This window comes from Coniophora puteana, assembly GCF_000271625.1.
Source record: "Coniophora puteana RWD-64-598 SS2 unplaced genomic scaffold CONPUscaffold_26, whole genome shotgun sequence".
In the NCBI taxonomy this organism is placed as follows: domain Eukaryota; kingdom Fungi; phylum Basidiomycota; class Agaricomycetes; order Boletales; family Coniophoraceae; genus Coniophora; species Coniophora puteana.
In genome coordinates, this window is record NW_006913078.1 from 40,571 (window position 1) to 59,085 (window position 18,515).

The following is an 18,515-nucleotide window of genomic DNA, read 5'->3' on the forward strand; positions in this document are numbered from 1 at the left end:
AGGCCATTATGGTGGGATATCTGGAGGTGCTCCACAATTGCACAGAAACGTACACACTGGGCTGAAACCCTGATAATCTGTCGAATTATAGCACGAAGCTGGGAAGAGGTTAGATACACAGGATTCAGATATTGGGTGGAGGTATACCTTGTTATAAGTTGTGCTTGTTTCATTCATGGTTATTCAGTGTAGGTGCGAGTGCCCAGCAAATATACTAGTGCCTGATCATGCTGGTGGAGTCAGGAATAATTACTCTATTTGTCCAATTCAAAAACAAGCATTATTGTTGGGACCAGCACAAGATTATATTATTTTGAGTGCAGTTCAAACGTCTCTGAGCACTTACAGACGTACTACGATGCTATAATGTCTTGTAAACAATAGAAAACTGTTTACATACAAAGTATAAACCATATAGGCCCACCCGTACACTTATACAGTATACTATACAGTTGTAAACATATAAACTATTTACGTACACTATATGGTTGGAGCCCTACCAGTGGTACCGCCCTTGCACATCCAATGCAACACGGCACCCTCAATGCAACATGCGTTTAATGCGCTCTCCCTGACCTTTTTCTTAGAAAACTGTATCATATATTGACCTGTAGGCTTGTATAGATGTGTTTCACCAGCCCAAAACAAACTGTAGCGTGAGCAAAAGGGAAAACACACCCTGTTGCATTGAGGGTGCCGTGTTGCATTGGGGGTGCAAGGGTGGCACTGTAGAGCGCCGGAGTGCAATACCGTAGGTCGCATTCGAGGGTTTGCCATTTCCTATCGGTCATGTGATTAATGTGAACAAGGCGAGGACGATGGGGAATGGGGATCTTTTGGAGTTCGGCGTTCGGCGTTCGCCTTCTAAGTTCGGCGAAGAAATCGGGGGTCCCGGTCAGGGTTAAAGCACACGATCATGATTTAGACATGTCCCCAGATGTCCCCTCGTTCTAGGCAGTCATCATTACAATGAAGAAATCCGCGGGCGTTATCGCCCCGGCAGCACTGCCAGCCCAACACTTGCATATGCCTTTTCATTCGAGATCTGAGCCCGAATTAAAATGTGTTACATATATTCGGTCTACACTAACCCGAGTGGAATCAACACTTGATGGGGCTCGCCACCGGCTTTGACAGTTTCTTTAGTTTTGCCCAACAATAACTACTCACCTTAGTACTTAACAGACTTTCAAATAAAGTATCGGGCTGTGGTTTGTGTTGGGCTGGCTCAATGGGTCTAGGATAAGAGGCACGATGTGGTTGGTACATATCTTGTTGGGCGGGTGCTGACCTATACATAAGGAGAGCTGATTGTGTCCCGAACTGTCCCAGGCACGACTGAAATAATGACCCACATATTCCCTTTCCCCCGCCACAGGAGAATAGGGACGCGACGCACGAATGTGTTGGTCAATCGGGAAAAACGTAGTAATATTGTGTATACATTGTGTATCAGACTCGCCCAGTCAGTAACAGAATAATAACGCACCTATACCATACTCTCAGCCGTCCTCCTCCATTGTATAAATGCAGGCATTGATGCGCTCTTGAGCGCGGGGGATCATCCAGATTGTGTCCTTGAAAACTTATGTCCCAAAGAGGACATAACAAGGAGATTGGGATCCTGGTTTTACGAGAGATATAGTAGGAGCGAGCGAGAGGTATAGCGGGCGGCGCTACAGTTGTGTCGCGCTTTTCTTGTTGCGCATTAATTCACGAAATCGGCGCGAAAGTCGCAGCAATAGTCAACGAAGTCGGTCATTTGCATAGAGGAAATATGATGTGTTCGAAAGCTGGGATTTCGCTCGACGAGGGTGTGAAGGGATAATAAAGTGAATATACCCATCTTATAGCGCGTTAAGAGGATACAAGAGTTGTAGATCGACATCTATATACTAGGAGGGCGCGGGCGCGGGAGTACTCAGGGGCTGACGCGCGGTGGCGCGCATCACGCATAGTTGATTTTCTGGCGAGACTGTGCCGAACGCCGAACCGTGGCGCTGAACACCCGCGAGAAATGCCAAGAACCCCATCAGCCTGGTCAGAGCCGTCGCGACAGCAATAACAGCCTCAGGACGGAGGCAAACGTGGTACGATAGGCCCGGCATTGGTTACATACCTATGTTGTAACCTGAATCAGCTCATAAATAATAAATAAGAAGGGTTTAGACGATTTTACTTTCATGTATGGGCCGACAGATTGCAACATCAAGATCCCGCAAATGCAGCAGCTTATGTTGGCCCGCGAGACACGAGACGAGTATGTAAACTACCTCATGGGTTCTTCATAACTTTCAAAAACTCCCCCAGCTTAAGTCTGAGTCCTTTCCAGACGTGTAGATATGCTGTCTAGCGACCTTTGTGCTGCCAAAGCCAGGTATTAGACGCTAAGATACTTGCCAAGATATAATGCTCTTATCTCGCACAGTTACTTATCTTTTGCTTATATATTTGAGTTGGCCATCTATATACGCACATAAAAGACGCTCCTATGTGGTTTTTAAGTGGATCGCATCAGTGCAATTCGGTATATGTCGAGAGTGAGTTCGTGACAGGTTTTCAGACAAGATAGGCGTTTTTGGCTTATGTAAGCGTCCCGCGCTGCTGGCGGGCGTTGCCCGCCACCAATCTGAATCGGAGCCTCCGGAATTTCTATTGAATATTGAGCCAACGTACTCAAGGCGGGAACATCACCAACGCCAGAAGCGCTTAAGTCCATTCTCTCTCTGGTCCACGCGCACACCACCACGCATTGGCATGGCATCCCCACGTCCCTCTCGCACAGCTCACAATCCAGACGATGAAAATGGGTATTAAAATGACTGCGATTGCACTATCTGCCTCTCCAGGAATCTTGGCGACCCAAAACGTGTCACCAAGCCGACTCTGTTGCCAGCACTAGTGGCCGCAGAGACCAGCCATCCATCTCGGACCATTTGGTCCTCAACTCTCTTTTAACTCGCTACTCTGGACCCCCGCTTGTTGGTTCCGTTTTTGGGCGTAAACGGCTGCACACCAATGCAGAAGCTGACAACCCTGTGAAGAGGAGGAGGGAGGAAGGGCAGGGCACGCTATAGGAAGGGACCAGGGAGGACTCAGTGCACAAAGATCTCGCAGAGGTATGTTTTCCAACACTTTAATGCGCTTGTTCACTTGTATTAATGCCACCCATGCTAAGATGAGCGTCGCTCAGACTCGAATGAGTACTCAGATGATAGCTCTCTACGAACACATACAGATGATATCACGCTACCGGTATGACTTAGTTAACCACATTTCCATACTTCACCGCTAATGAAAGTAGGTTTCACACGAGGACGCTTGGCCCTTTGTACTGTACCTACACGACCGTAGGTTCGTCACGCCTCACGCTTGAACCTCTCCGCGTGACAAAATATACCAAGCCTCTCAACTAAGCTTCTCAACTTATATTCTGATGTAGTATAGCTGTTTGCTGTAGCGTGTTTTCTGCAATCCTTGTAATGTGAGTTAAAGATTTTTGAGACCCTTACTGACACAACCACAGTCGGCCGGAGATGGGATATCGAGCTCATCACTGGCAGGCTTCAACGAGTCGGCCATATCGGTCGCAAGGGCTTGAGACGCCTACACACAAGCCCAACGGACAAGGAGCACACCCGATGTAAAAGGTGCACCCGCGTTGCCTGCTACTTCCAATGAAACAACCTCTTCACCAGCACCTTCGTTGTCCTCAGCAATAATGCCTTGATGATATCACCAACCTGTGACCCTAGTTCAAAATCACGCGTTCACCGGCCGTTTGAACTTCAGCCTTGTCGGAACTTATCTTAGTTTCATATCACGCAGAAATCCCTTGAACCTACGGTCGTGTAGGTACAGTATTTCTGTCCAGTGTATCCTTGAGGGTGATGTTGACAAACTGTATTAGCATTCATCTTGAACCATATTGTGGCCAATCACTATTGGTGCATGATGGAGCCACTGGGGGAAGACAGACTGCATGCTGTTGGTTCTGTGAGTACAGAAGAGAGGGAGAGAAGACAGAAGAGACTGACCAGTGATATAGAGATCAATAAGTCAAAAGGATCACAGAATGCAGTATGAGTCCCCACCATGGCGCCTTGAATATGAGATGTTTTATTTCATATCTAAGGCGCCATGGTGGCCCATACTGCATTCTATGATCCTTTTGACTTATTAATCTCTATATCACTGGTCAGTCTCTTCTGTCTTCTCTCCCTCTCTTCTGTACTCACAGAACCAACAGCATGCAGTCTGTCTTCCCCCAGTGGCTCCATCATGCACCAATAGTGATTGGCCACAATATGGTTCAAGATGAATGCTAATACAGTTTGTCAACATCACCCTCAAGGATACACTGGACAGAAATACACCTCATAAGCAGGGAAAGTGAAGGGCGCAACTGAATTTCTTCCTATCACCGTGAGGTTGGATGAGGTGAAAAGCTCCGGATGGTGTGGTGATCGTCACTATTCAGAAAGGTAGTGTAAGGTGAATGTGCCTTCCTGGTGAATAGTATGACCTAGGGGTAGGTTGCATTCACATCATAGTATCAGTTGGTTCAAGGCCGACTGAAGCTCCACGCATTGACTTTGCGCGTGCAACAACTACTGCACTGGCATCTCCATACCATTTTCAAGTCGTAAAACTACAGTACCGCCCTTGCACCCCCAATGCAACACGGCACCCTCAATGCAACATGTGTTGAATGCGCTCTCCCTGACCTTTTTTGTAGAAAATTATATCATATATTGACCTGTAGGCTTGTATAGATGTGTTTCCCCAGCCCAGAACAAACTGTAGCGTGAACAAAAGGGAAAACACACCCAGTTGCATTGAGGGTGCCGTGTTGCATTGGGGGTGCAAGGGCGGTATAGTATCAAGTTACGAAGCTGAAGTTGGGTTTGTACCAGATAGTGATTACATTTCTTGGACCATTTAGCAAGTGATGCTGTGGCCCCTAAGTGGTATTGTACGTAACGCCAACTGAGGTCGGTCTGGCATCAATATTATGTCATCGTCACTACCACGTAGCGTCGGTTGGTCTGTTTTATCCTCTCAACCCTTCTGTGCATCCCGCCGCTTCTCCCATCTGACAGTAGCCTTGTCCTTCAGCCTCTCTGGTTATCCAGCGCTGACTTCTGCAAAACGTGTTTGACGTTGGATGCTTCACAGTCCAGTGGTGTAACAGAATAAAGTGAGGACCTTCAGAATCGGATTTGAAGCAGAACTAACAGACCTTCATGGAAAGTATCCCAAATCCCATGCAAGAGGACAGCTCAGAGGAGACTTCCAAAGGTTCAGTCACACCACGGTGTGGCTATAAACGCCCAAGCATATCAGCTGCATTCACACGAGCCACTCGATCGCTCCGAGTCAGCGACTTCCAAATATCACTGCGCATCCGTCACACGGCACCCACTGATGGTCAGCCCCATGGACCGGCTTGCTACAGAAGAATTATCCTCAATCTTCCTTCAATGTCCTCCGGACGATATATGGGTGCTTCTGCAAGTATGCAGACGGTTTTACCAAGTCGCCAAATCAACGCCGTCTTTATGGGCCAGGATACATGCGAAAGAGAGTAGCAGGAGGGGCAGCAATACCGGGTGGTTCACACAATACGAGGGTCTCAAACGTTCTCACTTTGCCCCCCTCGAACTTACATTTACTCTGACATCAATCGCACCATACGAGGGAAGCTTTTTCCAGCTCATTCAGCACACAATGGCCCCCAAGGTGCTATCAAGGGTCCGCGTCCTGCATTTTTTGTTCGAGGATACCGCCAGGCACGTCAATGATACGCTCAGCAACCTGGCTCACAGAAATGCCCCTGCCCTCGAAGTCCTGAAGCTTGATCTATCATCCTACCACCCTAGGATCGTCAACTTGGAGATCCAAGCCAATAATGCTGTCTTGAATTCATTATTGTCCGGGGGTGCGCCGTGTCTCCGAGAGGTATCCTTGATAGGCTTCATCCTCCCATCGAATTCGGTTCTCTGGTGCAAGACTCTCACGGTGCTCGAGCTGGCCAAAACATCTGTGGTGTTCAGAGCCAGTGATCTCATCGAGATCCTTCAGCGGACACTGTCCCTCCAAATACTGAGAATGGGCGAGGGTTTCCACATCGACGAAGTTCCAGTTATTGATATTAGTCAAGGATGGGAGGGTCTACCCGCAGACCTCATTGTCCATCTTCCTAACCTGCATCTCTGGGAATTCAGCTCAACTTACGACCAGTATGCCAACCTGGTGTTTTTGCTCCGAGTCTCACCACAGTTTCGGTTGAACGTCCAAAACATTGATTACAGGGATCGACGTCCTTCGACGCATGCTTTGCTGTTCCCTGTCGTTGCATACCCACGTACTTCTGACAGGAATAGCTCTCGTCCTTCGTGCAGGGGGGTAGAGGTACCAAGGACGTTTCGAATCAACGTCCACGGAAGTGTTGTGAACTCCACATTTTTCCAGCAGTGCGATCACAACCCCCAGCAGATTACCGACTTTGACGTCTGCAGGAGCTGTGAGAACAGACTTGCAGAGCTAGAGTGCACTTTCCATCTCCTGGCCGGCTTCTTTGAGCGCGATTTGCCACCCACATCGCTGTCACCGATCATTACCACTAGCACTACTGCACAAAGTATTACTGCACTATATCTTTTCTCAGACTCCCCGAGTTTTGCTGCTTCATGGGGGGCTGTCTTCAGCGCCATGGGTAACATTCGACTAATCTGTCTTGAATCAGATCCGTTGGACCTGCGCAACATCTTGGCCGAGCTAGCCTCTAGCAACGAGCCAAAGCAGAATGAACTCTCCGGGTCTTGTCCACCGCTACCGAAGCTGGAAGAAATGAACATTCGATGGCGTTGCAGCGGGTACTACACTGCAAAACAAGGCGCGCACATAACCTCAAATGCGGCTGAAGACCTCTCCAAGACAATCTGTAGACGCGAGAGCATCGGGCTACGTCTCCGCATTCTATCGGTACACGTGCAGGCAGGGTTGAAGGAAATGGAAGAAGCATTTATTGGCGTTGTAGAGCTGTTGAAGGAGGCGGTAGACAACTTCCGATGGATTGAGACGTGATCAAATGAAGCTGGAAAGTGTCTCGTGCGGGTGGTATCTGTCACCGCTGATTGTTTCACTTATCTTATAATAATCTCTACATCGCTTGCTACTACTATCGCTCCCTAGGGCGTGTGCAACACTCACATGCGTTACCAGACAGATTACTGGTATATTCAGAATTTTCCCTGCCGTGTGTATGGTCAACTTAAAGCTTTGCAAAAGCACGCGTGAAGGTTGAGGTTGAGGTTGAGGTTAGTACTTCAGTATCGACTTTTGGGTCAGAGTCAGATCAAAAGGGAGGCAGGCTCTGTCTTGTGTACTTCATGTGAGTATGTCAAACATTTGTTCACTGCCACTAGGTAATTCCTATGCCTGTATTGTAGGTTGCATCCAGCGCGGCCCATCCTCCAGCTTCTGATTTCAGCCGCAGTCTACCTGGAATTGACTCGATACATTTGGTCTTTTTGTCTAGGTCGTCTCAACGATTCCATCTCGCATAAATATGAATCTTTCAACGTGAAATGTATTTGCCCCAATAGATTCCAGACGAGGGGAAAAAGTATAGTGGCTCTATCTAGGCCAGGACGTCGTCGATAGGCAGCGCGAGGAGACGGGGGGGAATAGAGGATGTTACCACTGCAGGCAAAGCGGGATTTTTCCGTCACAAATGATGACTGTAAAAAGCATAGAATTGTTATAATGTTTCGATCACTATTAGTCGGGAAAGGAGCAGTGGAAAAGTTTCCATTGACGCCTTTTGCATGACACCTGTCTAGAAATGGAGTGTGCACTGACACTTAAGCACAGAAAAGCAAGAGTGTAAACGTTGAGAGGTCGAAAAGTTATATGCTTTGCACTCTCCTACCCAGACGGACGGTCGTGTAGTGTGGCACTAATCCCAGTGCACTACAGTCGACTCCCTCTAAAGGCATACTCCTCGGGAAATGCTCCAGGGTATGCCTTAAGGCGGAGTATGCCATTAGGGAGGGATTCGAAAAAATAGGGGCTAATTTTGGCAGGGAAGTTTTAACGCCACGACGATTTCTCTATTACTCTAGATACTCTATGCTATCTATGTACGTTTGAAGTAGTCAGTCGACTCTCCTTCAGCTTCGATGTTTCTTCAAGGCGGAGCTGGCGGTTCAGTGATCCAACTTGGGAGAACCTCCAGCTTCCGAGTGGCGGGATCATCTAAAGCTGCAATGTAAGTATTAATGAGATTGGATGCCCGAATAACCTCCTGAGCCTTTGGATGCTCCTCGGCAGCTTCAGGCTCGTCATCAACATCATCCATCCCAGTTAATGTCATGTTCTAGCGCGCTTCCCCTGCTCTCAGCACCCCTGTGGCTGGTGTGAGGGGTTCTCGGGCCTTGAGACAAGCCAGGAGATCAATCTCAGCGTGCAGAAACTCGACGTGACGCTCGAGGAGTTTGATGCTCCTTGAGTGCCTTGTCTGTCGGGGTAGCTAAAGGCATACCCCTGAGGTTGTCCCGCCTATTCAGGGTCAACAGTATTGTAGTTACAGGTTGATATACTGCAATGCATACTACGCAAGCATCTAAATTTGTCTCGAAACCATTATGAGCTCACTCCTCTGCCTTAACCCTTTAGGCGGGGGTATGCCTTTAGGGCGTTGATTCCCTGCCAACCAACTCGGGAAATCCGAAAAGGTATGCCTCATGAGGGAGTATTACTCGTATATTTACTCGTATATTCAAAATTATGCCCGGCTTGGCATTGTACATGTTTGGCTTTGTGGCTGTGGCATATCTCGTGTTGGTGCTCGGGATTTGTATACGATGTAGGGTTCTGGACTGCACGACAGATATCCACGGGCACTGTGTCTACTCGTGTTCGAGTTTTCGTTTCCAGTACAATGGGATGGCGATTCCCATAGAGCAACATAGTAGGGCAAGATCCCCAAGTGCCGTAGCGCAGCGAGGCTGCCTTGTGCCTTTAGACGGGTATGCCTTTAGAGGGAGTCGACTGTATGGACTTCCGCTGCTTACGTAATGGTACCTGTTGGAATTATGTTCGGATCTCGCTCGCAATCATGACGTGTCGTTTTTATCGTATAGATTCCCAGTTTTATTATTTATATAATCCTGCCGTAGATACTCGTAATCTTCACGCGATTCCCCTTCGGGCACCCTCCCCTCGCCCAGGACAAACGCGCTGTGCGTCGTCGCGAGCCCGTGCGACCTCGAATTTCTACAGTACCTACTTGAGTGCCTGGGGGCCTCTTCTCACGGAGAGGTCATGCGTAGTGTTGCCGCGGCTCGGGAGCTGGCTCAAGCCGATTGGGTGGGCTTACGACAAAGGCAACAAAATACTTAGTGAGGTAATTGTCATGTCATGGTTGCCATCGTCGCTGCCAGTCATCGCTTCGAAACATAAACCTTACGCTACAAAATTCAATTGTTATTTTCACTAGGGAGCGATTCAGCTTCGAGCCGAGCCGAGCCGCGGCAACACTAGTCATGCGTTCATGGTGCGGAATTCTAGCAATAGACGTCCCTTATGTGGAGGAAAGGATCCATCTAAGGGGCTGGGTGGGAGGACTCATTACATCTGACCCCAGCAGCGAGTGGTTCCGTGACGGGTGTGAAGAGGAGGGATGTTCGTCTGCGAATGCCTCCCGAGTCTTGCGGGGACGCGTGTCTTGGAGTTGGGGGCGTCATGGCGATCACACTACTTGGTGCTTCTGCGGAGACGGCACCACCATTTGCTGGAGCTGGGGCCGATTCCAGCATGTCGGGCTGTAGAAAATCAAGGTCACACGGGCTCGCGACGACGCACAACGCGTCTGTCCCGGGCAAGAAGAGGGTGCCCGAAGATCAATCGCGCGAATAATTCGAGTAGCTACGACATGAATATATAAATAAATAAAACTCGGAATCTATACGATAAATCGACACATCATGATGCGAGCGATAACTAACACAGGATTACAACACGGGCTGAGTGGACAACGACTCAAAGTGGGCAAACCTGATGGGCATCTGAGTGTACCGCCCTTGCACCCCCGATGCAACACAGCACCCTCAACGCAACAGAGTATGTTTGTTTGTTTGTTCACGCTACAGGTTCCTATGGGTTGGTGGAACACATGCATACAAGCCTACAGGTAAATATACGATACAGTTTTCTAAGAAAAAGGCCAGGGATAGCGCATTCAGTGCATGTTGCATTGAGGGTGTCGGTTGCATTGGAGGTGGAGGGGCAATATGTCACCAAAAAAAACACTAGCATGGGGTCCCGATTTGCGGATACACATTCTTTAAACTTGGTTCAGTTTCCGCCATGTCCGAGATAGCTTCTCGTTCAGGACGGCATCGGAAGGAACATAGTTTTCGATGTGCTCGGATATCTATATTGCGTGCCGTAACACCCGAGCAATACTAAATATCAGTGATCCATTGATATGAACGTGCCAGGAATTACTCACCCACAACGCATTTCTATGGATACGGGCATTACCTTGACGATTGTTATGGTTTTGTACCTTAGCCCTCTTTGACACCCTTCCTTCTGATGAGTATTTCTGAATGCGCCGTCCCTGCCTGTCCGTGCACTTGGAGCCTTGGCCAACGTGATGGCCAGCGGAAGCAGATTCCCTCAGTCGGGAGGCTAAAGATTGCTGCTGCTCATTGAATAGTGCCATTACGACCAGATAAGCAGTGTCGACAGAGAAGCAAACATGCAATTGTGATGTGGTCATTCAAGAGGCCGCCTATAGAGGTATTGAAATCATACCGGATAAGGAAGTACCCCTGTCTCTGCTACTGCCCTGGGCTGTGCTTCCACAGCATTTGTTATGGCGAGGGCCCATTTCGCCGCGTCTGGAGGCCCGTCAGCCATCGTTGACTTCTGTGGCCGATAGTTAAAACCGCAGACGTCCACGAATTCAATGCGGTAGGTAGCGAAGAACTTCTTCCAATCAACTGCGGAGAACATCGCAACCTCGTCCGTGAGATATTCTATGAAGGACGAGCGTAGTTAAACTGCCACTCACAGATATCTTCAATGTTCGCATTAGCACCAGTCGATACGGATTCAAAGGTGACACCGAATCGCTCGCAAACGATATGCCTGATTCTCTGATCGTGTTGCCCAGAGCACCATTTGAGCAACGAATGTTTGGCCGAGAGCCAATCAAGCCATAGATAGTAGTCAAACGCCGCACAATGTCCAGGAGTGCGAGCAAAAGTGTTCATCAAATCAGTGAAGACCCTGTTTCTCACGCTGTCCATGTACCAGAGGACGCGTAGAAGGGCCGATCGAACTGCCTCCGTTGCTATTCCTGATGAAGGTATCTTGGGAATAGTGAACTTGATAAGCTCATATTTGTAGCTGAAAGCATGTAAAGCTCTGGCGTAGAAAGGAGAAACAACAGTCCGTCTTGTTTCGACTCCGTTTTCGAGTAATACTAGCTCGGAGATGTTGTTGGTGGTTAACACATAGCTTGCTTTAGATCCCAAGGACTGGATGATGGGCACGGAAAGAGATGGCTGAGATTCGAAAATGACTGCGCCCGAGCTAGGCATGGGTGGAGGGAAACCCAAAGCGGGTAAAGAAGGGGTAAAAGGACCAAGGCGTGCGCATCCTATTATAAGGCTGAAACTCTCGATTTCAACTCCGCTATCACGGGCTGTCACCCATGTCCATGTCAGATACGTCCAGGCACCGGAGGATAACGCGGAATCCGCATTTTCCGGCGGTCCAGCCGTCCAGCCGTCCGCCCCGCATCCCATCAGTCCGGCCATTCAGTTCAGATCCGCGAAATCGTGTCAAACGCGAAGGCGACTACGACAGCTCGCAAGAAGAGGACTCGTCTCTCTGTCAAGAACAACAGGGCTACATTACACACTGCAGCTTCTTGGGCGGATGCAAGTCGGCACCCCCGCATGCCGACCTTCGTCCACAGCGATCTCACTCGCATGCTGGGCCATCTGCATCTGAGGCCACGTCGAGCTCTCAGTCCTTGGCTCTCGCCCTTGACAAAGCCCTCTTGTGTGCTGACCCTGCGCTTCAGTCCTCCACCCCATCGGTGAGCAGCAAGGGCAAGCAGTGCGCTGTCGAGCCCGACGACGATCTCAGCCATCCCTTTCCAGCTTCGACAGCACCACCAGCTCTCCAGTCCATATCCTCATCAGTAAACTTGAAAAAAACTTGCCGCGGCTTGTGCAACCTTGAGCAACCTTGTGCAAGCGACGGCAAGGTAACAATTGGTCCAAGACGCCAAGCCGGCAAGACAAGTCTATTCTTGCTACAAGTCGGTCTTCGGCAGAGTGGAGATTACACGGACAAGTGCCTACAAGTCAAAAAAGCTGCCCTCGTTTCAGTTGTTTAAGACTTCCACAGGTCATATTCCAGCCCCGGAACTCAGTTTCAAGATGCAAACGTCGATAGTATAAGTTCTGGTATGTTTTTACAGCCAACATGTATGATTTTTGTAGTGACAGTGTCTTGTCGGCTTGTCGGCAAGCTTACAAGCTTGGCAAGTCGGCAAGAAAATGGCGCTTTTACTGATGAGCCTCGCGCCCTCCCAGTCAGTAAGCAATCGCCCTTCCATGAGGTGCATAGCCTGAGACGACCGATGTACTACTGCTCGTGTTGCATGCAGATACCATTATTGAGTTTTCTCATAACTCCACCAGTGATGAATTTCATTACTCTCGTCTAATCAGTCCCAGCCTGGTTGAGTGCGCACGAGTGCATGACACCCTTGTGTGTTGCCAGTGCTCCGGGTGCGCATGAAGACATGCTCTACGCACACGCCAGCGAGCAACTCTCTCACTGACAACCACGCCCTCACAACCCCGGGTACCGGCAGCAAATAAACACGCATGTTCGGGAGGCGCTCTCGTTACAGTTGCAATGGAGCAGACGCTGCGCCAATTGACATTATTTGCAATGGCACTCATTCTTGTTTTCGGGTGCCAGCAAGTCGCCCGCATTTTAGGACGCAGGCAGCAGGAGCCCCAGGTTGCTCATCCCCGCACCCTGCCAGGCAAACTGTCTTTTAGTAGCTAGCTCGGTGCACGGTTACTCATCCCTGCGCCCTGCCAGAGCTTGAAGTCACCCGCCCTCCGTCCCCCAGCATGTTTCCTAGACTAATCACAAGCTGCGTCTCAGCTCTTCTTGTATCACCTCGCTCGCCCTGTATTACCACCGGATTATGTGCTTGAAATACATGGATTTGTGCTTGTGCTCCCTGATCCAACCCGGCAAGCTGTGGCAGCTCTACCACCTCATAATGTGAACAGCCGCGCCAGCAGCGGTCCTGATTAGATATGATCTGTACGCCAAAGGTGTAGGGATAGGGAGGTAGGGACAGAATACGAGATAAGAGCAAATACGAAGGACAGGGGCTATCTGTCTACTTGTGGCTGACGCGACAAGATCACAGGTTGGTGTAGTGTTGCCGTGGCTCGGGAGCTGGCTCAAGCCGATTGGATGGGATTACAGCAGAGGCAACAAAATATTTAGTGAGGTGAATATTATGTCATAGTTGCCATCGTCGCCGCACGGTCGTCACTTCAAAACATAACCCTACGCTACAAAATTCAAGTGTTATTTTTACGAGGGAACGATTCAGCTTCGAGCCGAGCCGAGCCGCGGCAACACTACTACCATACCTGCTCACCAACGAGCGAGCGATTCAACCTCTGATGAGGTATATGAACGAAACCGGGCGATTTAAGAACACATACGGGGACATCTGCAGAAAAATCTATTCAAAGGCGTAACTCGTTACAATGGGGGCTTGGGCTAAGGACGAAGAGGAGGGGAAGAAGGAATTGGGAGGAGAGAAGATGTCGGAGAGGCTAGGAACGGGACGAGAAGGGAAGGGAAAACACGACCAGACACGGGAGGACCGCCGCTCGGTCCTAGCCCCCATTGCTCACATCCCAGGGGGATACCGAGTAGATGTGAAGGTTTCAACGGGTATACGGTAGCATAACACACGTTATAGTACGATACGGCTCAGAACGTCCGTCATGGAGCCACCGCCCCGCTGGACGTTGTAATGATTTATTATTATTATTATTATTATTATTATTATTATTATTATAAAGAAACGCTTGCAGTGTGGAGAAGACGACGGCAAATACCTGGTAAAAATGCAACCTCCTGGATCCGCATAGCTTTGCCATTTGTCTGATTATGCAAGCCATATCCATCAAAGGGTATGCAAATATTCACCGTTCGGCCTCGACCGGCGCCATAATCGCTCGTTCCTTGGTCCTACAGTCCGGAAAAAGGGTGAAACTGTCCGACTCTCCTGAAGCTCTGAGCCCCAAAAGGGACATACCACCCTTGCACTCCAAATGCAACACGGTACCTGGGTGGGATCTCCCTGGCGTTTTTCTTGGAAATTTATTTCACATATCAACCTGTAGGCTGGTATTGGGCTGGTATACATGTGGTCCACCACCCTACAAGAGACTGTAGCGTGTATAAGCGAGAAAATACACCCTGTTGCATTGAGAGTGCCGTGTTGTATCAGGGGTGCAAGGGTGGTAGATTTTTGGTTTGTTGGATTGCCCATTAGTACTAGTAGGGCAAAACCTGGTCATAGCTGGTTACATGAACGTTGCAAAGGACCCTGAAGTCCGATGGCCGACTCAGCCAGCTCCAGTCCAGAGTGCACAGACACTACGTCTAAGCCCCTTCGGCTACTTACTGTGGCTTGCTTTTCGAGCTATTATCGTCACTTTCCGAGCTTATATTTGAAAAAGCTTGACGTCTAGCGATGCCTGCTCTTGTGAGAGAGCACAGGGGAGTGATTTGTATACCTATTGTCCGCACAGGGGTTTGATCAATAATTCTAGTGGTCTTCCCGTCGAAGCAAACGTCCACGGAGTGAATGCAACAATCAGCTTAGTGCGCTGTGAGAATGATTTTATTTTGGGGCAGACATACAGGTTTGCCATTCCCGAATGACCATATGGCCTGGAAACTGGACACATCGAGCTCGCAAGTGCACTTAGAACTTGCTGTCCTCGGATATTGCTAGATAAAGTATCGTTCCATGCCGCCGCCGGCCACATGATGAGCGCTGGTGGAGGTTGCGATATGCTTGGCATTAAGATTCAGAAAGGGGATTGATGGCATTGCGCGGTAAGCGCTAACTTCCAATGATTGATCTTTGAACCACCGCACCCACAGATAGCGTACGATTCTCCGACGAACAGGTCGTATTGCCCTCGAGCCTGGGTACGGTGTGCCCGGGTGCCTCTGCATCTCTATTTGCATACGTGTGATTTGTCCACTATCTCGTGCTGGGTTTATCTCGTCGGGGGAGCGGCCGCTTGGGCTTCCGCAAACTCGGCAGAAACATAGGCTGTCGAATTTGCCGAGAAGGCTTGGAGAAGCCGCACTATACCTCGCAAGGTGGCTCAAGATCACCTCGAGGTGTTAGCCGAGGTGTGACCGTCTCGAGCCCAACACACTACACGCCCAAAGGCAGCGGATGTCACAGGAACATCTTGCGGCGTGACATCAATTGTACATTTACATAACGGCATACAAACGTACCATCGTGAATGTCAACCGAATGTTCTGAGTGAAATGTTGTGAAAATGTCCTGGGATGCCTCGCAACGCCGCGCACATTGTGAGAAAGAAAAAGAATTTGAGCATCTGCGCCGGGCAAAAAAAGTTTCAAGCGCGAATCGAACGCAGGCACACCGAGTAGGCCTCAGCATCTTACCCATTGAGCTACGAAGCCGTTATATGGAGTGTTAACGGCCTGCTTTATATCTAGCTTCTCTCGTGAATTGCATGGTCCGGCGCACGTGACATCACGCGGCCGATGCCGAAGTCGCGTGGGACAGTGTTTGTTGCAACACTGTCCCGCGCGTCGCGTCACGACTCAGGGGTGTTCGTGTGTACGTGCATCCTCGCTCACCCTCCCGACGCAAGCGAGCCAATTGCTGGCCCGCTAGCGCTCAAATCCATAATTCCCGGATATGTGCTACACACATACTTTAGTATTTAAGGTTGGAAAGATGCACACAATGAATAAATTATATTGCAAAACTATTCTAAAGCTACATGTATATGAGTGTAGTAAACAATAGCCGGGGTGCTGAAGGGCTGAGGGTAATGATGAGGGGTGGAGAAGGATGAGGGTCAAGTGTGGGGGAGAAGGGGGGAGGGCAAGTGTGGAGGACAGAACCGGGGGACAGTTAGAATACATGTCACCATGCGAATAAAAATAAATAAAAACAATGGGCTTACCAAAGACACAGCCGCAAAAGCGGGCAGCTGGACAGTGTTTTGGCGAAGGGCAAGCGAGCTCGGACAGTGTGTCTGGCCCTTGCAGGGAGCTGATTCAAGTGAATTCAGCGGGGGAAGGAGGGATTTCACGCGTGAATGCAACAGGCTGCAGACGGAGAAACACAGTCCCGCTTAGTGGACTGTGTAAGCTGTCACAGCATATGTCAGTACCCCGAACGCGTGCGGCCGGCGGCTAGATAGCGAACGCACCTTGGTGTTATGCCCTTCCCGTTCTCCTCCCCTGCTCTTGTCCTCTCCAAGTCCTCTCCCTCGCCCGTTCCCCCTTCCTCTCGCGCTCCCGGTCCCTCGGTGATGTGCTTGTGATCCCCAGGTACGTTCCTTTTCAGGCTGCTACGAGGACCAACAGCGGCGGCGGCGGCGGGCATAACACGATGCAGGGCTGGGAGACAGCCGAGGAGCGCAGACCCGCTTCCCACCGCCTAAGCAGGGTAGGGTTAGGGTTAGAAAATGAGCCGACCAAATCACCTCCCCCGATGAACCAGAGCAATGTGAACACTATGTACAATACTTACAAAGTCATTGGCCGACGTCCACAGCCACGACGAAATAGACGGTGCGCGGGCTCGAGTTGAGGAAGGACCATTGTCTAGAGACATATCCACAGGGTGCCCAAGGGACGCTGTTGCTTGACCCAGCTCACCCCAGGAGAGGCAGCATGTTTGCTGACGTGACGCTAAGCTGGCAGCAACAGTTCGCAGCGCATGATCGGAAAAGCCGACTGCACTACCACCCCCCACACTTGTTCACAGACGTGTGTGCGTGGGGTGCCCGAGGGACCTTGCTGCAAGGAGCTAGCTCATCCCTGGAGAGACAGCATGATTACTGACGTGGAATCCACGCTAAGCCAGCAGCAGCAAGGTGTAATACCCCTTCCCTCATCCTCGTATGACACGACACGGAGGAAAGGGGAAAAAAATGGGTGCGTCCATAGCCCGCTGTTTTTAAGCTCCGCGCAAATGTCATTAGGGGCGGCGCGGGTCGGCAGTGTGTACATTTCCCACGCTGCTTCCGCGTGACGACGCTCCGCCGCGATGTTCTCAGTCGACCGTGCCACTCGGTAAAAATTGCTACAGTGCGTTGCAGCGCAACACGGCAGCCATGTTTCTTCTCATGTGCTTGTTCAGACCAAAAATTTGCCATATATGGTGCATGGTCACAGTCGGTCAGCTGTGACCGCGGCGGGTTCCGCCGCCGCGATGACACTTGCCCCGTAATCGTCGACTGTGCATCATCACCTTCTCTTTATCATGTCGCATAAGGCCCAGTCCCATCCGCAAAACGTCGTTCAGCCGTAAAATACTGTAGCTACACGATTTTAAGTTCAACAGAAATTTACGTGACGTGTGACGGAAATCAAGTTCAAAAAAGACAGTACTGTACTTTTACGACCAGATGTTCAATGGTCGAGAGCGTTACAGTGTTACATGTTCAATAGTCGAGTCTGTGGATTGTTCAAATGGCCGGGTTACGCGTTACACATTGTTCAACTGCCGCCCGAGGCTCTCGGACCCTTGACCTTGCCTGCGCGTTACAGCATTGTAAATCCATCACTATTGACCACCCTGAGCATCAGACACTGCCTGAGCACACGCATTGCTTGGTTTGTCAAGGCCTGGAAGATGTCAACAGTGCGACTCTTATCCAGAAGGTATGTCTAATTCAAGGATCATTTTGGATTTTCTGTTAACCGAACTCAAAAGGCTTTCGAGAATTGTATTGTCCCTGGCCATCCCGGATTCAATCTCTCATTTGAATCGCTTAAAAGTCCCTCATCCCTTCGAACCATCCGCAATCTACCCGACACCCATCTTGAGTTATGGGACAAGATACAGTCCGACTATGAGTCCAGTTAGAGCAGACTAGGTGCAGCAGCAAGTGCCGACACGGAGGCAACGGAGTCCCCGTTTTCAGACAGTGATGCCGCTGCTGTTGACACAAAGGCCGGGCCGAGCTCGGTTGGTGCTGCTGTACATGCCGACTTTGGCAAGCTTGAGCCCGGAGACGTTGATATACCTCCGGCGAGTGAGAACGAGCAGCGGAGATGGCGTAAGACAGCTGATTATTGTTATAAAGACTTTGAGGAGCATTAGAGTTAGATTAGAACACTTTTTTTAAACCTATAACTCCTATGTAACC

At 49.8% G+C, this 18,515-nt stretch overlaps 3 protein-coding genes across 3 annotated transcripts; 2 read left to right on the forward strand and 1 right to left on the reverse strand.

Moving 5' to 3' along the window:
* Nucleotides 1-5,439: 5,439 nt before the first annotated feature.
* On the forward strand, nt 5,440-7,089 carry CONPUDRAFT_78409 (uncharacterized protein; the record flags this gene model as incomplete). Its single annotated transcript, XM_007777689.1, has 1 exon — nt 5,440-7,089. The coding sequence occupies one exon, from the start codon at nt 5,440-5,442 to the stop codon at nt 7,087-7,089; it is 1,650 nt and encodes a 549-aa protein (XP_007775879.1).
* Nucleotides 7,090-11,731: 4,642 nt separating this feature from the next.
* On the forward strand, nt 11,732-12,424 carry CONPUDRAFT_160548 (uncharacterized protein; the record flags this gene model as incomplete). Its single annotated transcript, XM_007777690.1, has 1 exon — nt 11,732-12,424. The coding sequence occupies one exon, from the start codon at nt 11,732-11,734 to the stop codon at nt 12,422-12,424; it is 693 nt and encodes a 230-aa protein (XP_007775880.1).
* A 3,989-nt stretch (nt 12,425-16,413) lies between these two features.
* CONPUDRAFT_160549 (uncharacterized protein) lies at nt 16,414-16,975 on the reverse strand (the record flags this gene model as incomplete). Its single annotated transcript, XM_007777691.1, has 3 exons — nt 16,414-16,507; nt 16,569-16,798; nt 16,892-16,975. 3 exons carry the CDS (start codon nt 16,973-16,975, stop codon nt 16,414-16,416), a joined length of 408 nt encoding a protein of 135 aa, XP_007775881.1.
* Between the last annotated feature and the right edge of the window lie 1,540 nt (nt 16,976-18,515).